A 25,494-nucleotide genomic window follows, 5' to 3' on the forward strand; every position below is an offset into this window, starting at 1 on the left:
TTTGCCGCGCGACATTTCGCGCGGCCAAACCGCGGCCGTCTGCATTGGAGTGCGTATTGTAATGCACTCCTATGCAGGCTTTTAGTGGTGGAACTCCCGCGGATAATCCCGCCGCGGGATTTCCGCCCGTGTGCAGGCGGCCTAAAAGACAATTTTAAGTTCCAGCGTCACATAAGGATTTGGGAGTATAAGTTTATAACCATCTTTGATGCTATTAGAATCGGTGTGACTGTCGGAGGGGGGTTGTACATTAGTGGGGATTATGAGATATGAGAAACTCGGAGCAAAGGTAACACGTTAGCCTGGTGTTAAGCCCCTAACATCAATTTAGAGACTATAAAACAGAGGCTGGATTAATATCTGTCTGGGATGATTTAGTGATCCTGCACTGAGCAGGGGGTTGGACCCGAAGACCCTGGAGGTCACTTCCAACTCTACCATTCTATAATTGTATACTGTTCAGGGTTGTCAACCTGATTTCTGCTTTTTCCTGAAGAATGTCTCCAAAAGTTATGGACAGCCAGCATTTTTTACAGACACACTGGAAATGCATAATGTAAAATGAAGACTATAAATAATAATAATATTAATAGATGGAATGGGAGGACTGGAATACCCAGAGGGGCTAACAAAACTGGGATTACTTACCCTGGAAAAAGGACGGCTAAGGGGTGATCAAATAACTATGTATAAATACATGAGGGGACGATACAAGGATCTCTCCCATCATCTGTTTATACCCAGGACCGCAATGATAACAAGGGGGCATCCTCTACGTCTAGAGGAAAGTAGGTTTCATCACCAACATAGAAAAGGGTTCTTTACTGTAAGAGCAGTGAGACTGTGGAACTCTCTGTGAAAGACATCTGAGGGACTAGATGTCTTTCTAGAACGCTATGATAATACAGGATATAGACATTAGGTGACCAGTGGGGTTGATGATCAAATCTTGATCCAGGGATTACTCTGGCTGCTATTATGGAGTCAGGAAGGAATTTTTCCTCCAAATGAGCAAAATGGCTGCTTGTTTTTTGTTTTTTACCTTCCTCTGGACCAACAAGGGTGGTGGTTAAAACAGGCTGAACTAGATGGACATTGTCTTCATTCAGCCCCACATACTACATTACTATCTTTGACTCAAAACACTGATATGAACACATTAGTAGTGTAATACACACACATTTATCCTGTGAGTGACTCCAAAAAATAGCAACACCCACGCGTGGGATATTGCAGGGAATGGCTCTCTACCCAAGCATACGGCTGGAGTTGAGAGGGTGTAGTGCATGGACCCGTCACGGTAGCACTTACCAACTCCTGGTCCTGAAAGGAGTTACTGCAGCTGAGGATAGGCCAGTAGTCCTCAGGATGAGGGGGGTAGTTGTTGTCAGGTTCGTGACACCACCATTCCACACACCGGCATTCATACACGGCGGGTCAATAAACACTGGACAAGTGTATCGTACCTCGGGTCCTCAGGAGCGGTTGAGGCCCAGTAAAACTTTACCTAGAAAAACTTTTCAAACAGGTAATTACAGGCACATTTACGGCGGTAGTTAAGGCAGTAGTTACAGGTAGAAGCTCAGAGGTTGGGAGGCGAAAATTACACAGGAGCAATACGTCCCTATAGTCCATGTTATCTATATGTCACCGGTCCTGGACATTCTATATATACTCAGGAGGAGGTAAAAAAAGACAAGTACCTCCAGGTTCAGCACAGGAGAAGAAGTAGGGATCGGTCTTCTCAAACAGGAAGAAGTATCAGCAAGAAGTTGCCATCTGAGAAACATCCTACTTAAGCCGCTGCTGCAGGCGTCAAGACGTGCGCCTGGGAAAGGGAGGGAAAGCCGCAGACTGCGCCTCCGAGCCTGCGTTGTGACCGGAGAGCAGATTTACTTAGACTGGAATAATATGGACACTTGTGTCTTCTCAGTAGGGCTCTGCCATCTTCATGCGAGGTGCAGCACAATCAGCTGGCACGGTGACCAATATTTCATTGCTCAGTAAACCTCACCTGCAGATGGGTCCATCGTTACCTCTCTACAAACTTCATGAAGGACTCCAATTTTGATACATTCTTGTGCAGACACATATAGCATAAACAGCGCCTCCGCAGTAATGGAGTTTATTATCCAAAGTGGGTCAGTGCATGTCATTTAGCCAAGGCGAAGGTTAAATATTCCCTCTATAGCTCCAAATGTGCTAAAATCACAAATGGATCTGTACTTGCCCCTCCTCTGCCCCCACGATCAGCTCTGCCGCCCTGCCATACCCCCAGTGTTTGTTATAGAAGATGTCACCGGATATATCCTGACCGCTGCAGTGCTGTCACCCGTTCCCCTGGCTTCAGCGCTCACATCCTGGGTGCCTTGAGATCAGATTGGCGCTTCTGCAGCGGTCAGGTGATATCCAGTGACCTCTTCCATAACAAACCCTGGAAGGACAGTGGGGCTACAGCACTGGATCACCGTGGGATCGCAGAGCAGAGGAGCTATAGCCCAGTTGGAGCTATAGGGGCAATGTTGTCCAGTAACCGGACAACCCCTTTAAGGAAGGACACATGTACTGCTGTCTTTGGTTCTCCGGCCAGAGTCTGTCTAGTTACACACATACACATCCCTCTCTGTCCATCTTACTCCTACACAGAACTTCTTTCTTGCTCCGTACACGGGATCAGATCACTGCATATCTGCGGTCCGTGCCTACTGAAGGAATCTTTCTTTCTGCTAAAGGGATGAAGATCAGCAGTTCCATATAGATAGTATTGTTTTTTTTCAAAGTTGCAAGTTTTTATTCCGTAGGACATTGTATGTGTTTAATCTAAATACTAAAAGCATTATCCAATTAGCATGCTCCTTAACAAGATCTCCCAGTATAAACCAGTTCTAATAATCCCCCCCCCCCATGTCACTCAGACACAACAAAAAAGACAAATAATAATTCTTAATCCGTTTATTCCAAATATTTGTGAATACTTTTTTTTGTAAAGATGAGCATAAATATCTCCAAGTGCATGATGGGGATTGTCCTCTGCAGGAAATCCACACCAATTCTGTAATATGTGAATGTACTATAAGGCATTTTTTAAATTAAACATTTATGCTTTAATGAACATTTTTAAAGACCTCGCTGTCACATACTGTGCATTACAACCGCAAAGCTTTATGTTAATAGATATTGTGTAAGTCTGTTTGATGGGATTCTCGCTGCTGAAATCCCCACCGATCCTCCTCACCGCTTGATTGCTACATTCCCCGCAGAGAGTAAATGGAATGGTAATTACATGCGGCCTCCACTCCTTTCATGCGGGCTGACGGAAATGGCCAAGTACATGTATTCGGCTATCCCCAGCAGTCCCATTGAAGATGAATGGACTGGCAGTGTGCATGCTCGACCGCCGCACTATTGAATCTCCCTCTCGCTACAGGTGTACAGAGCCAGCAGTGAGGAGGAGAGAGGGACCTGTCCTAGGGATCGGAGGGGATGTGAGAGAGAGGGGTAGGGGTCTCAATTTGGAGATAACTATTAAAAGGGCAATGGGATTATGAGAAAATCCACCAACATTCATACATTCATAGATCGGATAAGGTGCTGAAGAACATGTGCAAGCAGTCAAGGATCAGCGGTGCTTTCCGGAGACCGTAGATCAAGCCTTCAGGTAAGTCATCTCTTTCCTCGGCTTCCTGCAAATAGAATTCAGCAGATGAAGAATAAATGATTTCTACTAGTCATGGTGTAATTGTCCTACACTTATTCTCCATATGTGGGAATAGCATGCTGTAAGCCGTTAGCTCTGACACCAAAGCTCCATTATATTCAATGAGGGCAGGAAGATGAATGGATGGTATAAATATGAATTCTATTCATATGATTGGGGTCATACGCATGAGCGATGTTTTCCTGCATGGCACCATGATGCTATGCGGGAAACAAATCGCAGCATGTCCTATCTTTCTGCATGCCCTCGCATCGCAGCGCCCACTGTTTTCAATAGAGCCAGCACCAGCATTGCACCACACGCGATGACTCCCATTGAAAACAATGGGAGAAACTCCACGAACCTTTGCCACGGCGGAGGATTGCTACTTCCCCGTAATGATGCGAGGCTGTTGACTGATTATCGTTCAAAATCACATGATCCAGAAACATACTTAGTAGCAACATAATTGCAAACAACAACTTTGATCCCAGCATGCCGTGCTCCCGCACATGCCCCAGACGTAGTCCCTCTACCTGAACTGCTCTCCGGCTTCTACACTGAGCTGCTCCACAGCGCCTTCCCATGGCTCTGGTGGCCGTAGCATCCAGTTCAGAGACTAATACAGCCTCACTCAGAGCAGGGAGCGGGAGCAAGCCATGCCAGGATCAAAATTCTCTATTAGGGTTCAATTAGGCAGGTAATTTTCCTGTCTGCGCGCTGTCCGTATATTTCACGGACCGTACTCGGACCTATTAGGCTATACAAATGGTCGGGGTGTAAAAAATTGCAGCACAACATGGCCTATTTTGGTCCAATGCACAAATCAATATCGTACATGCCCCGTCACGGGGTGTTGGGCAGCAGACGGATGAGAGTATTGAGCACAATTTGCACTCGGCCATCTTAAAATGATGTCGCTAACAGCATGCTTACAAGTATTTTCAAAAAGCCTTCTCCTGCTTCTACCTAGCACGGTCAGCAATTAGCAGGGGCAAAACTGCTACCTTAAAATACATGTCTGTGCAGGGGTTTGGGGTTCTGTATGAGAAAAACTGCTCCAACTGCTATTATGACACATGAAGAAATTTAAAGGGCTTTTAGAATATTTTTTTTAAAGTAGCCAGGAACAGATACAACTATAAAAGAAAGTAAGTCCCACCGCTCTGGTCTCAGAATCTCCTGCAGCATTCCAAGCTACTCATTATACATGTGGCTGCTGCAGCTAATCATTGACCTCAGTAGTCACCTGCTGTTCAATGCACACATGACTACTGAGCTCAGTGATTGGGTGCAGAAGTCATGTGATCAACGAATGGCACATGATCGCTGCAGGAGTTTCCAGCACTGAAGCAGTAAGCCCACTGTAAGGTGAGCTATAAGTTTTGGCTTTTTTGTAGTTTTTTTTTTCTAAATATATATATACCCTGGCAAATAAAAAAAAAATAAATAAATAAATAAATATATATATATATATATATATATACACATATAGGAAAATCCCTTTAATGGGCTTATTAATAGAGGTTTAAACCTAAAACCAAATAATTGAAAGGTGGCAATACACTTTAATGTTCACCAATGCTAGGAAACCTTAGTCGCTAGTACATTGCAAGGTGTAAACCTAGCGTATCCGCTTACCAGCAAAGGTATCCTCTTCATTATAAAACTTGACGGAACCTGTTGTCAGTAGGACATTCTTCGAAGTAGCAGCCAGCTTTCCAGTAACGCTGGCACTCTTATTTTGGGGTTTCCGACTTGACATTTTGGAAGGAGCTGAGTTTTTGTTTTTTTGACTTAATCTATAAAATGAAACCACAAATAGAAAAAGATGTAAAGTCATTGTGTGGTGTGCGCCTTATGGGAAGTATGTAGGAGTCATTAATGGACGTCTGTACAGTGTATGCATACAAACCGTATACACAAAGATACTGGATTAAAAACTAGACAATTTCAATATAAATGTCATTATTCCCTCAGCTAGTGGGTAGAGACCAGCTGCTATGATGTCTCTCATATACAGGCAGGCACACATGGTAACAGCACTCAAATACATAACTCTAATGTATATACTAGTCACAATAGGTTCTTAGTATATAGTTTGATCAAAGTATATTGGCCCATCCACCAAAGTCCAGATGACTATTCTTTCAGATGGGTTATAATAGTAAGGGCTCATGTTTGAATTCCGGGATCCACGTGGGGCAGCCACCACCCCCACCCCCACCCAATCAACTATTGAGCTGGGTCATCAATAGTAAATTCCTGGAAAACCCCTTTAAGGAATGAATACTCACATCAGTCGTTTCTTTCTGCTTTTTAAACTGGAACATATGGCTTGGAGCTCTGGCGGTGGATATTTGTTTATTGATACTGCCAAGATACAAAATGAAACATATGATAGGAGTATACAATGGTATATGTATGCTCTACTACTCATTCATTCCAACACACCCCTAAATTTGGGGATTACTCCCTAAAGGATGAACAGGATCCGTGTGTTTTGCATAGAATGGGTGTAGCTGGTGTTTTACAACACTTTCCGCACTTGCAGGCATCTTATTTATATGTTGGTTATATAACAGCCCTAGAAAACTACTTTTTGCAAAAATGAGGCCATGAAAGCTGTGTAAAAGAGAAACTGTGTTTTTTCCCCCAAAAGCAACCAGTCACAGTGTTCATTTTTCACTAAATGGGAAAGGTCATGGGGTGCATTAAAAGAGGTCTAGGGGCACACCTCTTTACAAGTCACTGGTCAGATCACACATGGAATATTGTGGACAGTTTTGGGCACCGGTACTCAAGAAGGGCATATCAGAGCTTGATCGGGTACAAAGAGGGCAATAAAGGTAATAAATGGAATGGGCGGACTACAATACCCAGAGATGTTATCAAAATAGGGGTTATTTAGTTTAGAAAAAAGGCAGCTGAGTGACAATACAGAGATCTCTCCCATCATCGATTTATACTCAGGACCAGAGGCATTACTTGAAGCTGCTGAGCCCTAGTGCAAAATCTGGAACTGGGCCCCCAACTATAAAGCTTCATTGATAGTATTGGTTTGCAATATGGGGAAGAGAGCCTTTATGGGCCCCCCAGGGCTCCTGAGCCCAGGTGCGACCGCATCCCCAGTACACACTATACATACGCCCATGCCCAGTACTGTGACTGTAACAAAAGGGCACCCTCTACTTCTAGAGGAAAGAAGGTTTCCACACTGACATAGAAGTGGGTTCTTTACTGTAAGAGCAGTGAGATTATGGAACTCTCTGCCTGAGGATGTGGTGATGGTGAACGCACTGAAAGAGTTCAAGAGGAGCCAGAAATGCCTTTTTAAGTGGTTCAATATTACATTTAACATCACTGATTACTTCAAAAGGGTTGGTGATCCAGGACTCATTCTGATTGCCCGATTGGAGTCAGGGAGGAGTTTTTTTTTTCTTCCTTTTTTGCCTTCCTCTGGATCAACATTGGGGCCTAATAAGCTTAATGGATGGACATGTGTCTTTTTTTAACCTTACATACTATGTTACAAGAGCAGAATATGATATGAGGATAGGTCTTTAATATATGCTGCGGTGGCCACACTTATCAATAATGAAGTCCTGGAAAACTCCTTCAATGGTATCATTTGTGGTCGTATACTGCAGTGAAGAGGTCTATGTGAAACTGGGGAGGTGAAAGTATGATTACATTTCAGGCTACCTGATCTATACAGATTTATTGTAGTTCAATGAGAGCCGTATAAATCAGTGTGCAATGAGCCCCCCTATTAATGGCTGCAGATAGTCAGAAGTCCGTGTTTAACTCTTTGGCTGGGAAGTTTGTGACTTCCATAAGTGTTCTAGAGCTAGACGGGTCCAAGTAACAGGAATACACACAAATTATATATGCCCCTGCACAATGTAAGTTTTATAATTGACTAAAAATGATGCACTTTTAATTAAAGCTTTTTGACAATACGTGTTTTAGAAATACCCACTTGAGAAGTTTTTCCCATTTTTACATTAACTCACATTTAACAGAATTGAGAAATGTCTGGATAAATCTGGTGGCATATCCAAAATTTGGCTTGTGAACTTGACCAAGTTGCAGCAGGTGACTTTCTGTCGGGGTGCTTGGAAGTTCCATCAGTTCAGTATTATTATATGTTCTACCAATGAAAAGTACAAACAGAGCAAAGCCTTGACACTTGGCTTGCAAAGAAACTTCCCTCAGAGTTTCTTTATCCCACTCGCTTGTCTCTCCAGATAATATCATGATGATGGCTTTATTTTTCTTCAGGTCTGATGTTTTAGACATGATGTTTTCTAGCATCAACTTCAATGAAAATCCAAAGATAGGCGGATCTTGCAGTTGATGGGTTTTTGCCCGGAGGTGTCTCTTCATGCGCTCTGGACTATTATATGTTGAGAAATCAAACTCCAGGTAAGGCTTCCCTTCATCACCTGGGCTAAAGCCGGGGGCCGGACTACTGACCACGGCCACTCGCGCACCAGTGTTCGAAATGTCAAGCCCATCAATCACTGTACTGATGACGCCTCTTGATGCTTCATATTCATCAAGGTTCATGTTGTAGGAACTATCCAGTAGAAAACCCACATCCATAGCTGCCTTTTCGGGGGTAGATTTACTTTCTTCACACAATGTGACTGGCCTACACATATCTGTAAGCAGAAGCAAAAGTTTTAGAAAAATAATTGGAAATTGTGGCAAAAAGAGAAATACATAATTGTGCTAAAACTTGTTTTTAAGGAAAAGTCTGGAAAGGAGTCCAACAATGCCCTTTGAAAGCAGCATCTAGTTGCTACAGTGTAGGAACCTCAGTTTGGACCGTGGTCAGACAGCAGTGGTGCGGACCGCAGAACCATTACAAAAACTTATGTCAAGCTAAATATTTACTCAAAATGAAAATATGTTTCGGCCTTTGTTGGGTTATACATAGAGATAGCTTTTTGATTTAGCTACTTCTTGCCCTACATTGTATTACAGCAGCTTCTGTCTACTGATGGTTGTTTTCTATCCGGTATTGACATCTATGCTTATATGAGGGGCTATGATCGAATTAAATATATTTGGCGGAATTAATCTAAAACCGGTATACAAAAGTTGCAAAACTTGGTGCAAGCCTGAAGGCTCAGTCACACGGGCATAGATCCGCCCGTGTTTCTGGACGATCAGATGGCCTGCACTGCAGGTGTGGACAACACCGGATGGAAAAAAGAACATATGGCTAGCAATGGAGCCGGTTATGCAGGGATTCTTCCACACGCGGCGTGGCCGTCTTATCGTCCAGAAACACGGGTGGATCGTCACCCGCGTGACTGAGCCCTAAGGCGACAGGCACACAGCCGGGTCAGATTCTGGATGCAGGATCCCGCACCAGAATCGTCACCTGTGCCCCGCCAGCGACCCCTGCACACCTGTCATTTTTCTCTTCTTCTGTGCTGCGGATGTGCCAGCCGTTGTGCCACTGTACATGCGCAGTACAGATTTACCCTTGCTGTCTCTGACACGGATCCTGCGACCCTTCTGCAGTGCTCAATGCGGAAGGCCATAGGATGGACGGCTTCTACTGATTTTAATGTAAGCTGTCTACACAAGGCCCACACTAGACTAGAGCATGCTTTCCCCCGCGAGTGGAAAATTGCAGTTGATTACCGCTCGTGGGCAGGAAAAAGCGTTTTTGTATAGCATGCTAGGGCAGACACCGGCCCCGAATTCTGCACTGCAAATACAGCCGTGTGCATTGGGCCTTACTCGCACAAAATGTTGTGACTGTTTACATTTATGCCTTCATGCAGCAGTTTTGTTTTTTTAAAGCAAGCATGGCTTGTTAGAAGGCGGTGCGGCTGCCCATCTCAACAGATGTAAGCACAATTTATGCAAGAAACTGACATAAAACATGCTAGAAATCGACTCCAGCTCATAGTTGGCATAGATTTTTTTTTTTTTAGGCTAACAGACCGCCTGAGATGCACCTAAATGATGGATCCTGTATTATCTAGACATAGGCGTCAGCGTTCGTTGTCATCCTGCTTGTGATGATTATGAGATGACTGCTAGGTTTTCTCTACAGAAGAGAAAAGTATCAGATTATTATTATTATGCATAGTAGTTAGTATGAAAACTGCAGGGTTTTAGAATTTTTTTTTATATCAATCATGATATATAAAAAAAATCTTAAAAACTATGCTTTTAACATAAAAACGTGATTTATACAACAGGTCATTTTCTGATGACCCAGCGCAACCTTATCGTAGACATAAGAACCTGAAACTCTGCCCCAAATAAAGGGTGGTTAAAGGGAAAAAAATGAGAGGGTGTCTTGCTTTGTACTTGAGATTTTTTGGGGTCACCCTGTATCCCCTATACACTTTTGCAAATTAAAACCAGATACCGACAAATATACTTTTTTTAAAATGTTTTTATTTTCTGATTTGTAGTTTTTTTTTGTTTTTTTGCTGCAATGCCCCGTTTAATTACTGCAGTAGCAGCATACGGATGGCTAGGAGGCAGAACACGGGGCTCTATCTGCTGCTGGAGCTGTTCTGCAATCAATCAGTATTGACACTTTTTCATTATAGCTTAAATGGCATTAATCTGTTCTGGAATAATCCTTATTTTCATATGCTCAGACACATTCCTAGCGGCACTTTTGGACTCACCATAACAAAGCATGCATGTAAGGAAGGGTTGCACTTGTGTTTTAAAATCATTTCCCGAAATCTCAAGTAATCGAAATGTTCCTGAGTCATCAATCTGTTGAAACATTAAACAGATGATTTCAATGTCAAAGCTGATGTTTAAGGGCTCTTTTACATATAATACCGTGTATCAACCTGCCATAGGCTCCCATGTTGCAGCATATTGTGCAAAATATGTGCGCAGGAAAGATTGCAGCATGTTCTATCTTGGTGCGTATTACCCGCACATACATGCCAAGATAGTGCACAGCCAAGTGGCGGCCAACAGCAAGTATGCAATGTCATTGCGTACTTGCTGCGTGCCGCACGCTGGACTCTCGCTGATGTGAATTACGCTGATGTGAGTCAGGCCTAAGAGGGCACGGGGTATCTGTTTGAACAGCAATTTACACTTAATGTTTAGTATCCTCCAGAAGTTTGGAAATGGCAAGTCACTAGTCAGAAACAACTCTGGGAGGTTTTCCACTGAGAATGGAAACGTATCCCGACTGAAATACTTAAACGCTGAGAATATACAAGGCTGTCATACAGACAGTGGGTGGAGACTTCAAGGAGTCCAAAATTTGAAGTTCTTTCCAGATTCCAAGCTCTGAGCTTCAGTCCAACAAACATCTATATTCCAAAGCATCAAACTTTTTGCTATTTTTTCCCCCAATTTCACACTTTTAAGTGGTGTTTCCAAACTTATGGATGGTACTGTATGGTAATTACAGTCTGTATTATTACGTAGAACTTCATTTACAGTTGCTGGTTGCCATAAAATATCACAATAGCGTTCCTATAATGTAATAAGAGGTTTAACTACATTAGATTGTACTTTTAAATAACGTAAAGAGGACACCCAAATAAAAAAAAAGACGCAAGATGAAGCTCTGTGCATACATGGAGTAAGAAAGGATATGGCTTTCCACTCTCAGCACCCCCACTGATCTTCAGAATGAAATGGCCACCATGCTGGTTACACTTTGAGGCCCCTTTTAAACTTTTTGTTCTTCCACAACTCTCCTGATCATTGGCTGTGTAAACACTGCAACATAGGTCATCAATATCAGATTGGTGGGGTCCGTAGCTTGATCAGCTATTTAAAGTGGCCGTGGTGCTCAGGTTAGCACTGCTGTTGCTTCAGTGTTCTACAGACACAGTGCCATACATTGTATAGTGGCTGTGCTTGGCATAGCAGCTCAGTCTCATTCTCTTGAATGGGACTGAGCTACTCCTAGGTCATGTGGCAGATGAACGTGAGGTCACCAGCCTGGGAAGAGGCCGCTGTACTCTTGTTAGCACCATGGCCTCTTCAAAAAGTTGACTATTTGGGTCCCAAGCAGTTAGTCCCTCATTGATATGATAATGATGGATGACCTGCGCTGATGATAGGCCATCAATATCTTAGTTATGAAAAATCCCTTTAACCATTTCCAATCCAGTGTCAGACCTTGTCCGACATTGAGGTTTCCCTGCATATCCCCCATGTCAGGCGAGGTCCAATACATGTTTCTAACACTATGCAGATGAGAGCTCCGATGTTGTACCTCTCTTCTTCATAGTGTAAGATACATATGCAATATATATATTACATATTAACTTGCGTTTAATTGTCAAAAAATTGCTAATAAAATCATCATGACGGGTTAAGTACTTCTGTTGAGTAATTCCAAGGAATCCACAACACGCCTTCCCATCCAAAATAAGTAAGCAGGGTAGTGTGTGGGTGGCAGGGAAATTGGATTGGAAAAGGTTAATTGTAGCACTGCAGTTGGCAATTATGGATAAAGCAATGCATGGATCTTATGGATTGATCATCCCTAAAATAATAAGAAGATACATCCTTACCGAAAAGGCCCGTTTGATTGCAGGTGCGGCAGAGAAGGCAATAACTGCAGGTATAATCCCAAGAGCATTATATTCCATGGCAGCGGTGCTGATCGCAGCAGGGTCATCGGTACGACCATTGATGAAGAATACTGCAATTCTCCTCACAGTGGCTCCTTGCAGAGATCTTTTGTAGACATTTCTGGCTACAAATCTCATAGCCGCTCCAATGTCCCGACCTTTACTAGAACTTTCCAGAGATATGTTCTTCACTGCACTCAGCAATTTTTCTTTATTTTGGAAGTCGGAAAATCTCACCAAATAATTAGTATGTTTGTTAAAGGACATCACAGTCACTCTTGCCCCAATAGGACAGTTACCTCCCCTGATGGTCACATTGGTCAGAATATATGTGACAATATTGATCATTCGTTTGAACATTGGTGGTTTTACATCGCTTGACATATCCAATGCAAACACCAATTCCGTTGGGTAGACTGGGCAGGTGGTTTGTCCTAGGATAGCAAAAGTTTGGTCTTGATAAATGCGGATTCATACAAGCATTAGAGATGTTCAGTCATCTTTATATTGCTTCTTAACCAAAAATGAGAACAAAAACATCCCAAGCAGAGCTTCCCTATCCAGGAAACAATCTCAGATGGTAAAAATATACATGGTGCATATGGAGTTAAATGTTGTAGACCCTTCAGAGTTTGTCAGATTTCTACTTAGGCTTGACCTTAGACTACATCACATATTCACACAAGTCCTACAAGTAGATAAAGAGAACCAAATCAAACCAGTCCAAAATATTAGACTTGGTCATTTATTTATTGAGGAAAATGATTGAGCACCACATGATTATTGGGCGCAACTAGCATTGGACAGCAGTCGGACCTCCCACTAAGTGTGCTGTCCGATGTGCTGAGCACGGCACATTGACATGATATTCTCAGCCGAAAATCAGGCAAGAAGAGGACATGCTGTGATATTATTTTTGCACTTGGACTATTCATTCAAGTAAAAAAAAGCCTGTGTGTATACTCCCATTCAAATAGCCGGGGGGCTATTTTTGTCGGATTTTTGGACCAAATTAGCTAAATTTCCTGCAAGATGATGTGCAGGTTTAATCAACAGCTACCGGAAATGTTTAGATGCAGTTAGTGCTACACAAAAGGGTCACACCAGATACTGAAAGCAAAGGTTCACATACTTTTGCCACTAACAGACATGTGATATTGGATCATTTTCCTCAATAAATAAATGACAAAGTCTAATAGCCTTTGTTTGAGTTGGTTCTTTGTATTTACTTTTAGGATTTGTGCAAAAATGTCATATAGTTTTAGGTCAAATATAAGCAGAATTATGAAAACATTCTGAAGGGTTCACAAACTTTCAAGCACCACTGTATTTCTACCCATGGGGGAAAAAAAGAATGGGTAGGGGATTTTTGTAAGTACTAACCGAAGAATATGGATTCTAAATAATGCTATTGAGTATTGATTATTTTTACACCTATCCTTTATTGAATGCTATTTTTTCATTTTTTTGTATAATATAATCTAAGAAAAGGAGGTGTATCTAAACACACAGCATCCATGCGTTGCCTGCTGAGATAGACAATTACCGACCAATAGTGATATTGCTAGTTGATTTTATGGTACATAATGCTACAAACAGTAGTGAAGCTGTAGAGCAGGGGTACGAGGCTACTTTTTGTAAAGGTCAACTTACCTGGGTTTGCGTTTAGGTGAAGGTCCAGCAAACTCGGGTAATGAGTGTTAAAAAAAGGCAATTAAATTAAAGCATTTCAATATGAGCGATACCAAATATCTTTGGGTTTTTTCTTACTACTTTAACCCTCCCTATAGAATAGTTCAATAGCAACCCTCTTTGCCCCTGTTTTTTCCTAATAATGGTCCTCTGTGTTCCTGCTTCGTAACAATAATGACCCTCTGAGTCCCTGCTCCCCCCTCCCCAAAAAAAACAAAAAAACTGTGGCCCTCCATGCTCCTGCACCTCCTCATCCTCAAAAATGGTCCTGTGCAGTCCTGCTCCTCCCCCAATAGTGGACATCTGTGCCCCAGCTCCCTCCCCCAATAGTGGTCCTTTGTGTCCCTTTTCTCCAGTACGGGTCCCTGTTTCTCTAATAGTGGTCCTCTTTGTCCCAGCTTCTCCAATAGTGGCCCTCTATTCCCCTAATTCCCCCCCCCCCCCAAAACATTGATCCTTTGTGCCCCTGTCCCAACAATCCCCCCCAAAAACTGTGGCCCTCCATGCTTCTGCACCCGCTCATCTCCAGTAATGATGGTCCTGTGTGCTCCTACTTCCGCCTCCCCAGTAATAATTGTCTACTGTACCTCTAACTTATATAGTAGTGCTACCTTTAGATCTGTACAGTTCCTCATGTTCTTTACACAATGTGCAGATGCCACTGGATGCCACACTTGTGCAGCATGTATCCTCTTTCGCTGCCTCCTCCACTCAAGCACCGATAGATTAAAAAACTTATGGAACCAAGTGGATGAGTAAGGTGAAGATTATCTAGGCTGCACACAATCGCCATGTGCCAGCGGCAGCTAGGCGCTACGTAAAGAAAAGGCAGCAGTGCCAGTATGGCGGTGAGGGCTCCTTCTACAGGTCTGGACAACTGGTGGCTGTGGTCCTCCTGTTGAGTACCCCTGCTGGAGGGGATGCAGAGGTAGTAGTTACCTCCAGGCACTGGTCACTGAGGGGGCCTGAAGGGGGAGGGGGCTGTTATAGATTTAACATTGAGTCAAGGGGCTTGCAGTTACACTTCTGACTTGAAAGTAGACTACTGTAATATAATATTGTGCTTTTTTGATACCATACTGCTAGTTTTTAGCTTACATCACATATATTTTCACTGTTGCAACTATTCCATCAACAGCAAGATTCATCTTACCTTGGCAGCATGCTGTAAGGGAAGGCATAAAAGTGTATTAGTACAGAGAAGATGCTTCATTACAATATGGTCTACAGTTATTATTCATAGACTGTATAACAGTCTACAAGTAGAGCTCCATTGTTACTTTTGGTTGTAGTGAGGTTTTAGATAACCACCAGTGAAACACAACCTCAATGATCCCCTAGGATAAAAGAATGTCACATGTCTCCTGATGACCAACAATGTTGGACTTGTTGTGATTATCGTGTAACTGTTTTCTCCATAGGAAAAAAAATGAGGTTGCATTAACCTGTGATTTTACCGCCACCCAAAAGTCACCCTGAAGCCTTATTATGACATACTGTATATAATGGCCTAGTCCTAATGGATCAGAAAAACACTGCCTTAAGTTTAGGAAGTGCGGTAGCATGCAGACCTTCCGTTCAGCTTGAGTTTTCTTTTAGATTGGAAAGATGACCCAAGAGTCCAATTGCCATCATTTTGCTGAAATGCACATGGACCTGCTTGTAATGCGAGGACAGGCCCCTACTGATGCCTTTTGCAGACATGCTTCAAAAATTAGGGACTTCTATATATGTATAAAACCTGGAGGAGTTTCCTGTAGCTTTCTTGTTTTCATCTACATAAGGGGTGCACAACTTGTTTTGGTCTGATGGCTACATTGCCATACTGAACCTCTTCCAAAGGCTGCAAGAGTATTCCCATCTGATACATTTATCGTATATCATAGGTATATACCATATTAAATTAAAGTACATCCCACTTCCAGGACTCCCACCTACTGGGAGAATGGGGGTCACCTTCCCCTCAATCAGCACTCCAGAGAGGAGACAATTCATGTGGCTCTCTCCATTGTAGATGATGGATGTCAAGGTAACGGCCTGGCACTTCATAAGTCCTATAAACTACAGTGGAGAGAGCTGCATGTATATACAATGCCTCTAACTCATATACTCATTTCTGGAGTGCCAAATGGGTAAAGAGACTTTATTCTGCCAATACTTAGGGGACCCAGACATTGCTTCACAGTGCACCCTTAGCAATTATCCTAATATATAGGGGGCAGACATGGGTACACAGTGCACCCTTAGTACTTGTTCTAATATATAGATGGCCAGACATGGGCTACACAGCTCACCCTTATTACTTGTCCTAATATATAGGGGACCCAGGCATGGCTACACAGTGAACTCTTTGTACTTGTTCTAATATATAGGGGGTCCTGACATGGCTACACAGTGCACCCTTAGTACTTGGCCTTAAATATAGGAGATCCAGACATGGCATCACAGTGCACCCTTAATACCTGTCCTAATATATAGGGGACCCTGACATGGCTACACAGTACACCATTAGTACTTGCCCTAATATATTTGGGACCCAGACATGCCTACACAGTGCACCCTTAGTACTTATCCTAATATGTAAGGGGTCCAGACATAGCTACACAGTGCACCCTTAGTACCTGTCCTAATATTAGGGGGGGGGGGGGCAGACATGGCTACACAGTGCACCCTTGGTACTTGTCCTAATATATAGAGGGTCCAGACATGGCTACACAGTGCACCCTTAGTACTTGTCCTAATGTATAGGGGACCCAGACATGACTACACAGTGCACCCTTAGTACTTGTCCTAATGTATAGGGGACCCAGACATGGCTACACAGTGCACCCTTGGTACTTGTCCTAATATATAGAGGGTCCAGACATGGCTACACAGTGCACCCTTAGTACTTGTCCTAATGTATAGGGGACCCAGACATGACTACACAGTGCACCCTTAGTACTTGTCCTAATATATAGGGGGGCCCAGACATGGCTACACAGGACACCCTTAGTACTTGTCCTAATATATAGAGGGTCCAGACATGGCTACACAGTGCACCCTTAGTACTTGTCCTAATATGTAAGGGGTCCAGACATAGCTACACAGTTCAGCCTTATTACTTGTCCTAATATATAGGGGGTCCAGACATGGCTACACAGTGCACCATTAGTACTTGTCCTAATATGTAGAGGACCCAGACTTGGCTACACAGTGCACCCTTAGTACTTGTCCTAATATATAGGGGACCCAGACATGGCTACACAGTGCACCCTTAGTACTTGTCCTAATATGTAGGGGACCCAGACATGACTACACAGGGCACCCTTAGTACTTGTCCTAATATATAGTAGACCCAGACATGACTACACAGTGCACCCTTAGTACTTGTCCTAATATATAGGGGACTAGACATGACTACACAGTGCACCATTAGTACTTGTCCTAATATATAGGAGACCCAGACATGGCTACACAGGGCACCCTTAGTACTTGTCCTAATATATAGGAGACCCAGACATGGCTACACAGTGCACCCTTAGTACTTGTCCTAATATGTAAAGGACCCAGACATGGCTACACAGTGCACCCTTAGTACTTGTTCTAATATATAGAGGACCAGACATGGCTACACAGGGCACCCTTAGTACTTGTCCTAATATGTAAAGGACCCAGGCATGGCTACACAGTGCACCCTTAGTACTTGTTCTAATATATAGAGGACCAGACATGGCTACACAGGGCACCCTTAGTACTTGTCCTAATATATAGGAGACCCAGACATGGCTACACAGTGCACCCTTAGTACTTGTTCTAATATATAGAGGACCAGACATGGCTACACAGGGCACCCTTAGTACTTGTCCTAATATATAGGAGACCCAGACATGGCTACACAGTGCACCCTTAGTACTTGTCCTAATATATAGGGGGTCCTGACATGGCTACACAGTGCACCCTTAGTACTTGTCCTAATATATAGGAGACCCAGACATGGCTACACAGTGCACCCTTAGTACTTGTCCTAATATATAGGAGACCCAGACATGGCTACACAGTGCACCCTTAGTACTTGTCCTAATATATAGGAGACCCAGATATGGCTACACAGTGCACCCTTAGTACTTGTCCTAATATATAGGAGACCAGACAAAGCTACACAGGGCACCCTTAGTACTTGTCCTATTATGTAGAGGACCCAGACATGGCTACACAGTGCACCCTTAGTACTTGGCCTAATATATAGGGGTTCCAGATATGGCTACACAGTGCACCCTTAGTACTTGTCCTAATATATAGGAGACCCAGACATGGCTACACAGTGCACCCTTAGTACTTGTCCTAATATATAGGGGGTCCTGACATGGCTACACAGTGCACCCTTAGTACTTGTCCTAATATATAGGAGACCCAGACATGGCTACACAGTGCACCCTTAGTACTTGTCCTAATATATAGGAGACCCAGACATGGCTACACAGTGCACCCTTAGTACTTGTCCTAATATATAGGAGACCCAGATATGGCTACACAGTGCACCCTTAGTACTTGTCCTAATATATAGGAGACCAGACAAAGCTACACAGGGCACCCTTAGTACTTGTCCTATTATGTAGAGGACCCAGACATGGCTACACAGTGCACCCTTAGTACTTGGCCTAATATATAGGGGTTCCAGATATGGCTACACAGTGCACCCTTAGTACTTGTCCTAATATATAGGAGACCCAGACATGGCTACACAGTGCACCCTTAGTACTTGTCCTAATATATAGGGGGTCCTGACATGGCTACACAGTGCACCCTTAGTACTTGTCCTAATATATAGGAGACCCAGACATGGCTACACAGTGCACCCTTAGTACTTGTCCTAATATATAGGAGACCCAGACATGGCTACACAGTGCACCCTTAGTACTTGTCCTAATATATAGGAGACCAGACAAAGCTACACAGGGCACCCTTAGTACTTGTCCTATTATGTAGAGGACCCAGACATGGCTACACAGTGCACCCTTAGTACTTGGCCTAATATATAGGGGTTCCAGATATGGCTATAACAGTTGAAGAGCTCACGGAATGAATAATCAAAGTCCACTTTTACTAAAAGTTGATCATTTTGATTTATAAGTTTCACAACTCACTAAGTCTAAAGTATACGATGGACTGGACTTTTGCACATTAGTACATGCATGGAATATTTCTAAAGCTGAAAACATGGCTTTAATCATCATCCGGAACATTGCCTGATTGTGGAAAATTGTCATAGTAATCATTGGTATTCCGTTGGCACAAATTGTTTTAGAACCTGCAAATCATTGCATCTCTCCAGATGTCATGGGAGACGAATAGAGTACAGATTATTCAGTGTTCCAACATCTTTGCAATTATGTTTTATGAGTTTTGACAATGTTCAAGGTCCACAGTACGCATTGTATAGGAGTGTAGAAAACAAAATAAAATAAAATCCAGCACTCAATATGGTTAGAATTCACTGCTATGATCCAATTAGTAAACTATGAGATACTCACTTGAAAGGGAGGAAGGTTCTGGAAGTCATCGAACCCACCCTCCCTGGTATCCAGAAATGCCAAACAATTAAAAGTCTTCTCTAGAATCACTAGACTTGATCCAGCGACGTATGAATTAAAATAATTTATTACAGTAAACACAATTGGTAAAAATATGGTGCAACGAGTTTCGGAGATATAGTTCTCCTTTTTTAAACACAAGTTCATGGACTCAATGCGTGCACCATCTTTTTACCTATTTTGTTTTGTTTACTATAATAAATTACTTTAATTTATACATCACTGGATCAAGCTTAGTGTTTCCAGAGAAGACTTTTAATTGTTTGGCATTCCTGTGTAGTGGCCCGAAACACCTATTTCTGGCCCCTTCATAATTGTCATAAATGTCATGTCTTTTATGTGGATGCACTGTGCAAAGTGTCTTGTCTCCTGTTATGTGTATTGCACAGCTGCAGCATGTAAGAGGTTAATGTCTGAAAGTGGCTGGGATATGTCTGGGAAAGTATCAAGTCCGTCTAGTCATGTGGTGTCGTGAGTATAAATATGAGTGACTGAGAGCTAGATGTGGTCTTCCGTCTTCTGTCTTTGGTCTTCTGCCTTCTTCTACGTTTGTGAGAGGAGTGAGAGTGCCGGCCACATGGGGGTATCTTCAACCCCATGTGGTGATCAGATGGAAGAAGAAGAGAGGTATCTTGAGGTCCCCTATTCCAGGGATCACCTGTGAGGAGAGTGGGAGAGAGAGAGCGAGAGAGAGGAGCAAGAGTCCGCAGTGCAGAAATTTACCTTCTAAGTCTCAAGTGAGTGTCTGCGGAGTGTTGTGTCCCCCTCTGGTGTTATTCTGTATCCCGGAGTGTGTGTGTCCAGGAGCGGAGCCATACAGAAAGCAATTGTAGGCCCGGGTTCATCCCGTGTCCTTCCTCCCTGACTGTCTGCTCAAACTGTCTTTACCTGCATGAGTGAGTAAGCTGTATTCTACAAAGCCTGAAGTAAAGTTTGCCAGTCACTGCCGGTTCCCAGTGATTTGAGTTTCTCAAGTTTAACCATGTGTGGACTCTCTTTATTTCTACCGCTGAAGAGATCGCCGGTGAGAAGGAACGGTGGGGTCACGAGTGACAACTTTTACAGTCCACTACACATCTATACAGGTAATTGCTGACTTAATATTGCCTGGAAGAGGCCTAGCAGTGCCTTGGCCGACGCTCCATGCATCCCTCTGAGGAGAAGTCTAGTAGAGCCAGCATGACAAGTGCCATCTCTACCCCCGCCAGCTCCTCAGCCGTGTGTTTCGATCACTGCACCTGGATGCCAGAGGAAGGTTTTTTGATGACTTCCAGTCCACCCTCTTCCTTCTAGTGAGTATCTCAAAGTTTACTAATTGGATCATAGCACTGAATTCTAAGCACTTCGAGCTCAATTTTATTTGATCTTATTTCTACACTCCTATGCTTTTATAACCAAGTCTTTCAAAAGTCTTGGCCACGTCCATTGCTCTCTCCTCTTGGGATGTTCTAGTAACGAAGTGTTGTTGTTTAGACCTATATGTCTTTGTGGACCACGGGTGTGACGGCCAGCCAGAAGGCTAGGCCATTTATACCAGGTGAGTCCTTTCTTTTTTATTTGTCTTTTTTATCTCCTTATGCGCTGTCCTGCTTTTACATGATTGTAGGCATTGTGGGGCTGCACTATAATGGGGTGCTACAGACATCATTTTCAATTGCCTTGTTCTTTGAATGTGTAAAGGACACTGACACAGGGCCAGTGTGAAAGTTCAGCTTGGTGCCCCCCTTTGCAACTGCCCTTTGTGGCTGCTGAAAAAACCCTGCTGAGAACTTTATGCTGCATCACTGGGGCTTTTAAGTGACATATCGATGCAGCAATAGCAGCCACAGATGGTGCTAGTAGTATGTCTTGCACCACCTGTCCCTCCTAAAAAAAAAAAAATTCTATATACATACACATGAGGCCTCCACCACACTTCCCGTGAGTGCAAGTAACTCACAGCAGACAGCACACAGACAACTGTCCATCTGCTATCCGATTTACACCAAGAAGGCATGTTTCTTATCTCTGAAATGGACAGCAATAGGCCATGCAGTGAGTTTCTTTTCGGCGAACCATCCGTCCGAATGAAATAATGTCAGTGTGCAGGTCCCCATAGCCCTATAATGGGACCACGTGCAGTCAGTCGATTAACATGGACAGCTCATGGCCTGAAATATGCCAGTGTTCCAGGGGCCTAAGATGGCTTTTATAACACGGCGCACTAAGATACAGAGGTTCCGCCCTAGTATACCTCTAAAAAATGCAGTGACAGTATAATAGTCAGACACTACTTCTGCACAGTGATAGTGATTACAGTGCAGTTACCTCCAGCGATCACAAGTGACGTCTCCTCTGACTGGTGTCATTAACTTTCCCTCTTATTTTTTATCCAGGTTCTGACTTTTAGCAGTGCTAGAAATTGGGCTAGCAGAAGCATGATGAGACTTGTAGTTCTACAACTAATTATCGTTGAACATGAAGCTCTAGCATACCCTGTCATTTACTGTACATTTAATACTGCAAGAAATTGAACACGCTGATACTTGTAGTTGCACCAGCTGCATGTTGCCCCAGTCCTTCTTAGCTGGTGCATAGCACATACACTGTACTGAGAGCAGGGGCTGGTCTGTGCTATGTTTCTACCAATGCTGTGATAGGCTGCCGCAAAACTGCTGGAACTTCATGGGGAACAGCAATTGTGGCGAGGGGAGCCTTTGGGCCCCCCAGGCTTAGGGGCCTGGTCACAATTGTGACCCACTATAGCTACTCCCCTGCTATAACATCAGTCTACAAAATCCCAGGTTTTGTTTAAAAATGGAAAAAACTGACTTTGATTATTCTTTCACCAAGCCCTTCAGTTATACTATTGAAACCTTTAGAGAATAGGATCATACTTACGGCAATTCTCCCGAATAAGCCCAATAAATTCACATGGCTGTACAGCAAATACAAGAAAGGGTATTTTTTTTATTGGGAAAATTGTAATTTTATGGATTTAGCAGTGTTGAGTTTGTTTTATATAAGAAAGGATTTGTTCACATTAGACCTCATGCACACAGTCACATTATAAATCTGTGTTGTGTTGTACTGTACGTAGTTGTATCACAGCACCCATAGCTTGCTATGAGCCCATACTGTACTGCTGTATGCCTACAATTTGTTACTATTAGGGTTCTTTCCCACGAGCATATATCGGCCGTCGTTTTCACAGTCAACCGATATACGCTACCATCTGTGGCGTTTAAGCTCATGAACGGGCTCACAAATCTAACGTTTGTGTGCCCATTCACACGGCATGGGCCCCGGCGCATATATGCCAAGGTCACCATGCCGTCGCCCCTTACCTCTCCCCCCTCACAGGTTCACCTCTGCTCTCCTCCCTGCTCGCTCTTTGCATTTGGAGGGGCAGTGGCAGAGCTAAGCACCACCCCATCCCGCCTACTCCCATTTCTGGCTGTGAGCAAGGGGTGGGGAGTTGTGGAGCATAGCTCCACCCCAATCCCAGCCCTTGTCCATAGCCCGCAATAAGAGGAGGCTGGACTGGGTGACACTTAGCTCCGCCCTTGCCCTGCCCCCTCAAATTGCAAAGAGTGAGCGGGAAGGAGAGTAGAGGGAGAGAGTTTAGCAGCCACATTGCTAAACTCCTTTCCACCGCCGGACGCAGCCACGGGCTCCCATAGGAGCCCATTCAGCGGCAGACGTATCCCTGCCCAAAAGATAGTTCCAGGACTATCTTTCGGGTCCGACGTAAAAACGCCCGGAGATATATTGGCCTGGCCAGGCGCTTTTACATTTCAGGAATACGGCCATGTGATCTGATGCATTGGAATCCAATGCATCAGACCACGGCGTATATTGAACGGCCGTGAAAATGGCCAGCCGATATATGCTCATGGGAAAGAAGCCTTAGTATAAGGTTTTCTGCTGCTCCATTATCTCCTAATTTATATGTAAGCTATGCAACTGCTCCCTCAGTTGACCTGTTGTAAGAGATCAGTTGACCACACTACTTAGTTGAAGCCTCGTTCATAGAGGAGTGTCTGATTGATTAGGCTCTCTTTAAGTAGTTATGGTTTCAGCAGTGTGGTACTGTTGATAGCTGTGACAATGTGTGTTTAATCCTATATTCCTTGTTCGAGTTTTAAGTACCAGTCAATTTGTCTTGTCCTTTGAGCTACCTTTACCAGGGATGACTGTCAGGAGCATAAGCGCCGGACAGCCACCCCATGGACTACCGGACGACTATTACTCCTGTGTTTTACATAGGAGTGATAGCCGTACAAGTGAATAGAAGCAGAGTGGCCAGGGTTTGAGCAGCTCCTGTTTTTACAGCTGAACAATCGCTTGATTTTTAGTTCTGCTCAAAAACAAGCAATTTCCACAGGTGAGCGATTTCTTGCTCAGTGCCCTGTCGGCGGCCGTGTGGACACAAGATGATTATTACGCATATTCGCGGTTTCCAGCAAGAATTTGGGTGATAATTGCCCTGTGTAAAGGTACCATGTTACATGAGTAGTTGCTGCTTATCTAAAATTCCCATAGCCTATATTGGTGCATATTAAGCGCCAAAATAGGACATGTCGTGTTTTTATTCATGCTAGTAAAAAAACGCAGGTGTGAGTGGCCTAAAAGAAATCAATGGGATTTTAGTACCGCAAATTACATGCGTAAAAAATGCACACGTAGTATGTAGGCCAAATATGCTTTGTAAGTGAGCCATTAATGCAAGCTTTATATCAATATTTCTTGGGATTTTTGGTTGTTACACTATTTAGCATCACTGTAATTCCTGGGGGTATCTGGGTATTGGAAGGCACAGTACCCAGGGTCGATAACTGCTAAAAGTGATGTTGAGTTTTGTTTAACGTCCACCCAGAGTGGATATATTATTAACTACATCACACTGCCGAAACCATAAATACTTAGAGAGGCTACCCAATTGGGCGCTCCTCTCTTAATGAAGCTTAGGCTGAGCAGTGTGGTCAGCTGATCCTCTCCATTTTGTCATAAGTGGTACAGCAACTGTCCCAACAACAAACTAAGGGCGCTTTTTACCACCTACAGTTAGGGCCAGAAATATTTGGACAGTGACACAAGTTTTGTTATTTTAGCTGTTTACAAAAGCATGTTCAGAAATACAATTATATATATAATATGGGCTGAAAGTGCACACTCCCAGCTGCAATATGAGAGTTTCCACATCCAAATCGGAGAAAGGGTTTAGGAATCATAGCTCTGTAATGCATAGCCTCCTCTTTTTCAAGGGACCAAAAGTGATTGGACAATGGACTCTAAGGGCTGCAATTAACTCAGAAGGCGTCTCCCTCGTTAACCTGTAATCAATTAAGTAGTTAAAAGGTCTGGGGTTGATTCCAGGTGTGTGGTTTTGGATTTGGAAGCTGTTGCTGTGACCAGACAACATGCGGTCAAAGGAACTCTCAATTGAGGTGAAGCAGAACATCCTGAGGCTGAAAAAAAAAGAAAAAATCCATCAGAGAGATAGCAGACATGCTTGGAGTAGCAAAATCAACAGTCGGGTACATTCTGAGAAAAAAGGAATTCACTGGTGAGCTTGGGAACTCAAAAAGGCCTGGGCGTCCACGGAAGACAACGGTGGTGGATGATCGCCGCATACTTTCTTTGGTGAAGAAGAACCCGTTCACAACATCAACTGAAGTCCAGAACACTCTCAGGGAAGTAGGTGTATCTGTCTCTAAGTCAACAGTAAAGAGAAGACTCCATGAAAGTAAATACAAAGGGTTCACATATAGATGCAAACCATTCATCAATTCCAAAAATAGACAGGCCAGAGTTAAATTTGCCGAAAAACACCTCAAGAAGCCAGCCCAGTTCTGGAAAAGTATTCTATGGACAGATGAGACAAAGATCAACCTGTACCAGAATGATGGGAAGAAAAAAGTTTGGAGAAGAAAGGGAACGGCACATGATCCAA

The 25,494-nt window shown here is 43.4% G+C and overlaps 1 protein-coding gene across 1 annotated transcript in view; it reads right to left on the reverse strand.

The window, feature by feature from the left end:
• Positions 1 to 2,937: 2,937 nt before the first annotated feature.
• LOC136586937 (collagen alpha-6(VI) chain-like) overlaps positions 2,938 to 25,494 on the reverse strand; it is a 126,674-nt gene continuing 104,117 nt past the window's right edge. Inside the window, exons 31-38 of the mRNA XM_066585279.1 lie at positions 22,440 to 22,476; positions 15,140 to 15,151; positions 12,235 to 12,728; positions 10,366 to 10,459; positions 7,714 to 8,364; positions 5,995 to 6,070; positions 5,339 to 5,499; positions 2,938 to 3,683 (exon numbers count right to left, since the gene is read on the reverse strand). Coding sequence (XP_066441376.1) covers positions 3,664 to 3,683; positions 5,339 to 5,499; positions 5,995 to 6,070; positions 7,714 to 8,364; positions 10,366 to 10,459; positions 12,235 to 12,728; positions 15,140 to 15,151; positions 22,440 to 22,476 — 1,545 coding nt within the window. The 3' untranslated portion in view covers positions 2,938 to 3,663. The remainder of the gene's footprint in view (positions 3,684 to 5,338; positions 5,500 to 5,994; positions 6,071 to 7,713; positions 8,365 to 10,365; positions 10,460 to 12,234; positions 12,729 to 15,139; positions 15,152 to 22,439; positions 22,477 to 25,494) is intronic.

This window comes from Eleutherodactylus coqui, chromosome 12 (genome assembly GCF_035609145.1).
Source record: "Eleutherodactylus coqui strain aEleCoq1 chromosome 12, aEleCoq1.hap1, whole genome shotgun sequence".
Lineage (NCBI taxonomy): Eukaryota > Metazoa > Chordata > Amphibia > Anura > Eleutherodactylidae > Eleutherodactylus > Eleutherodactylus coqui.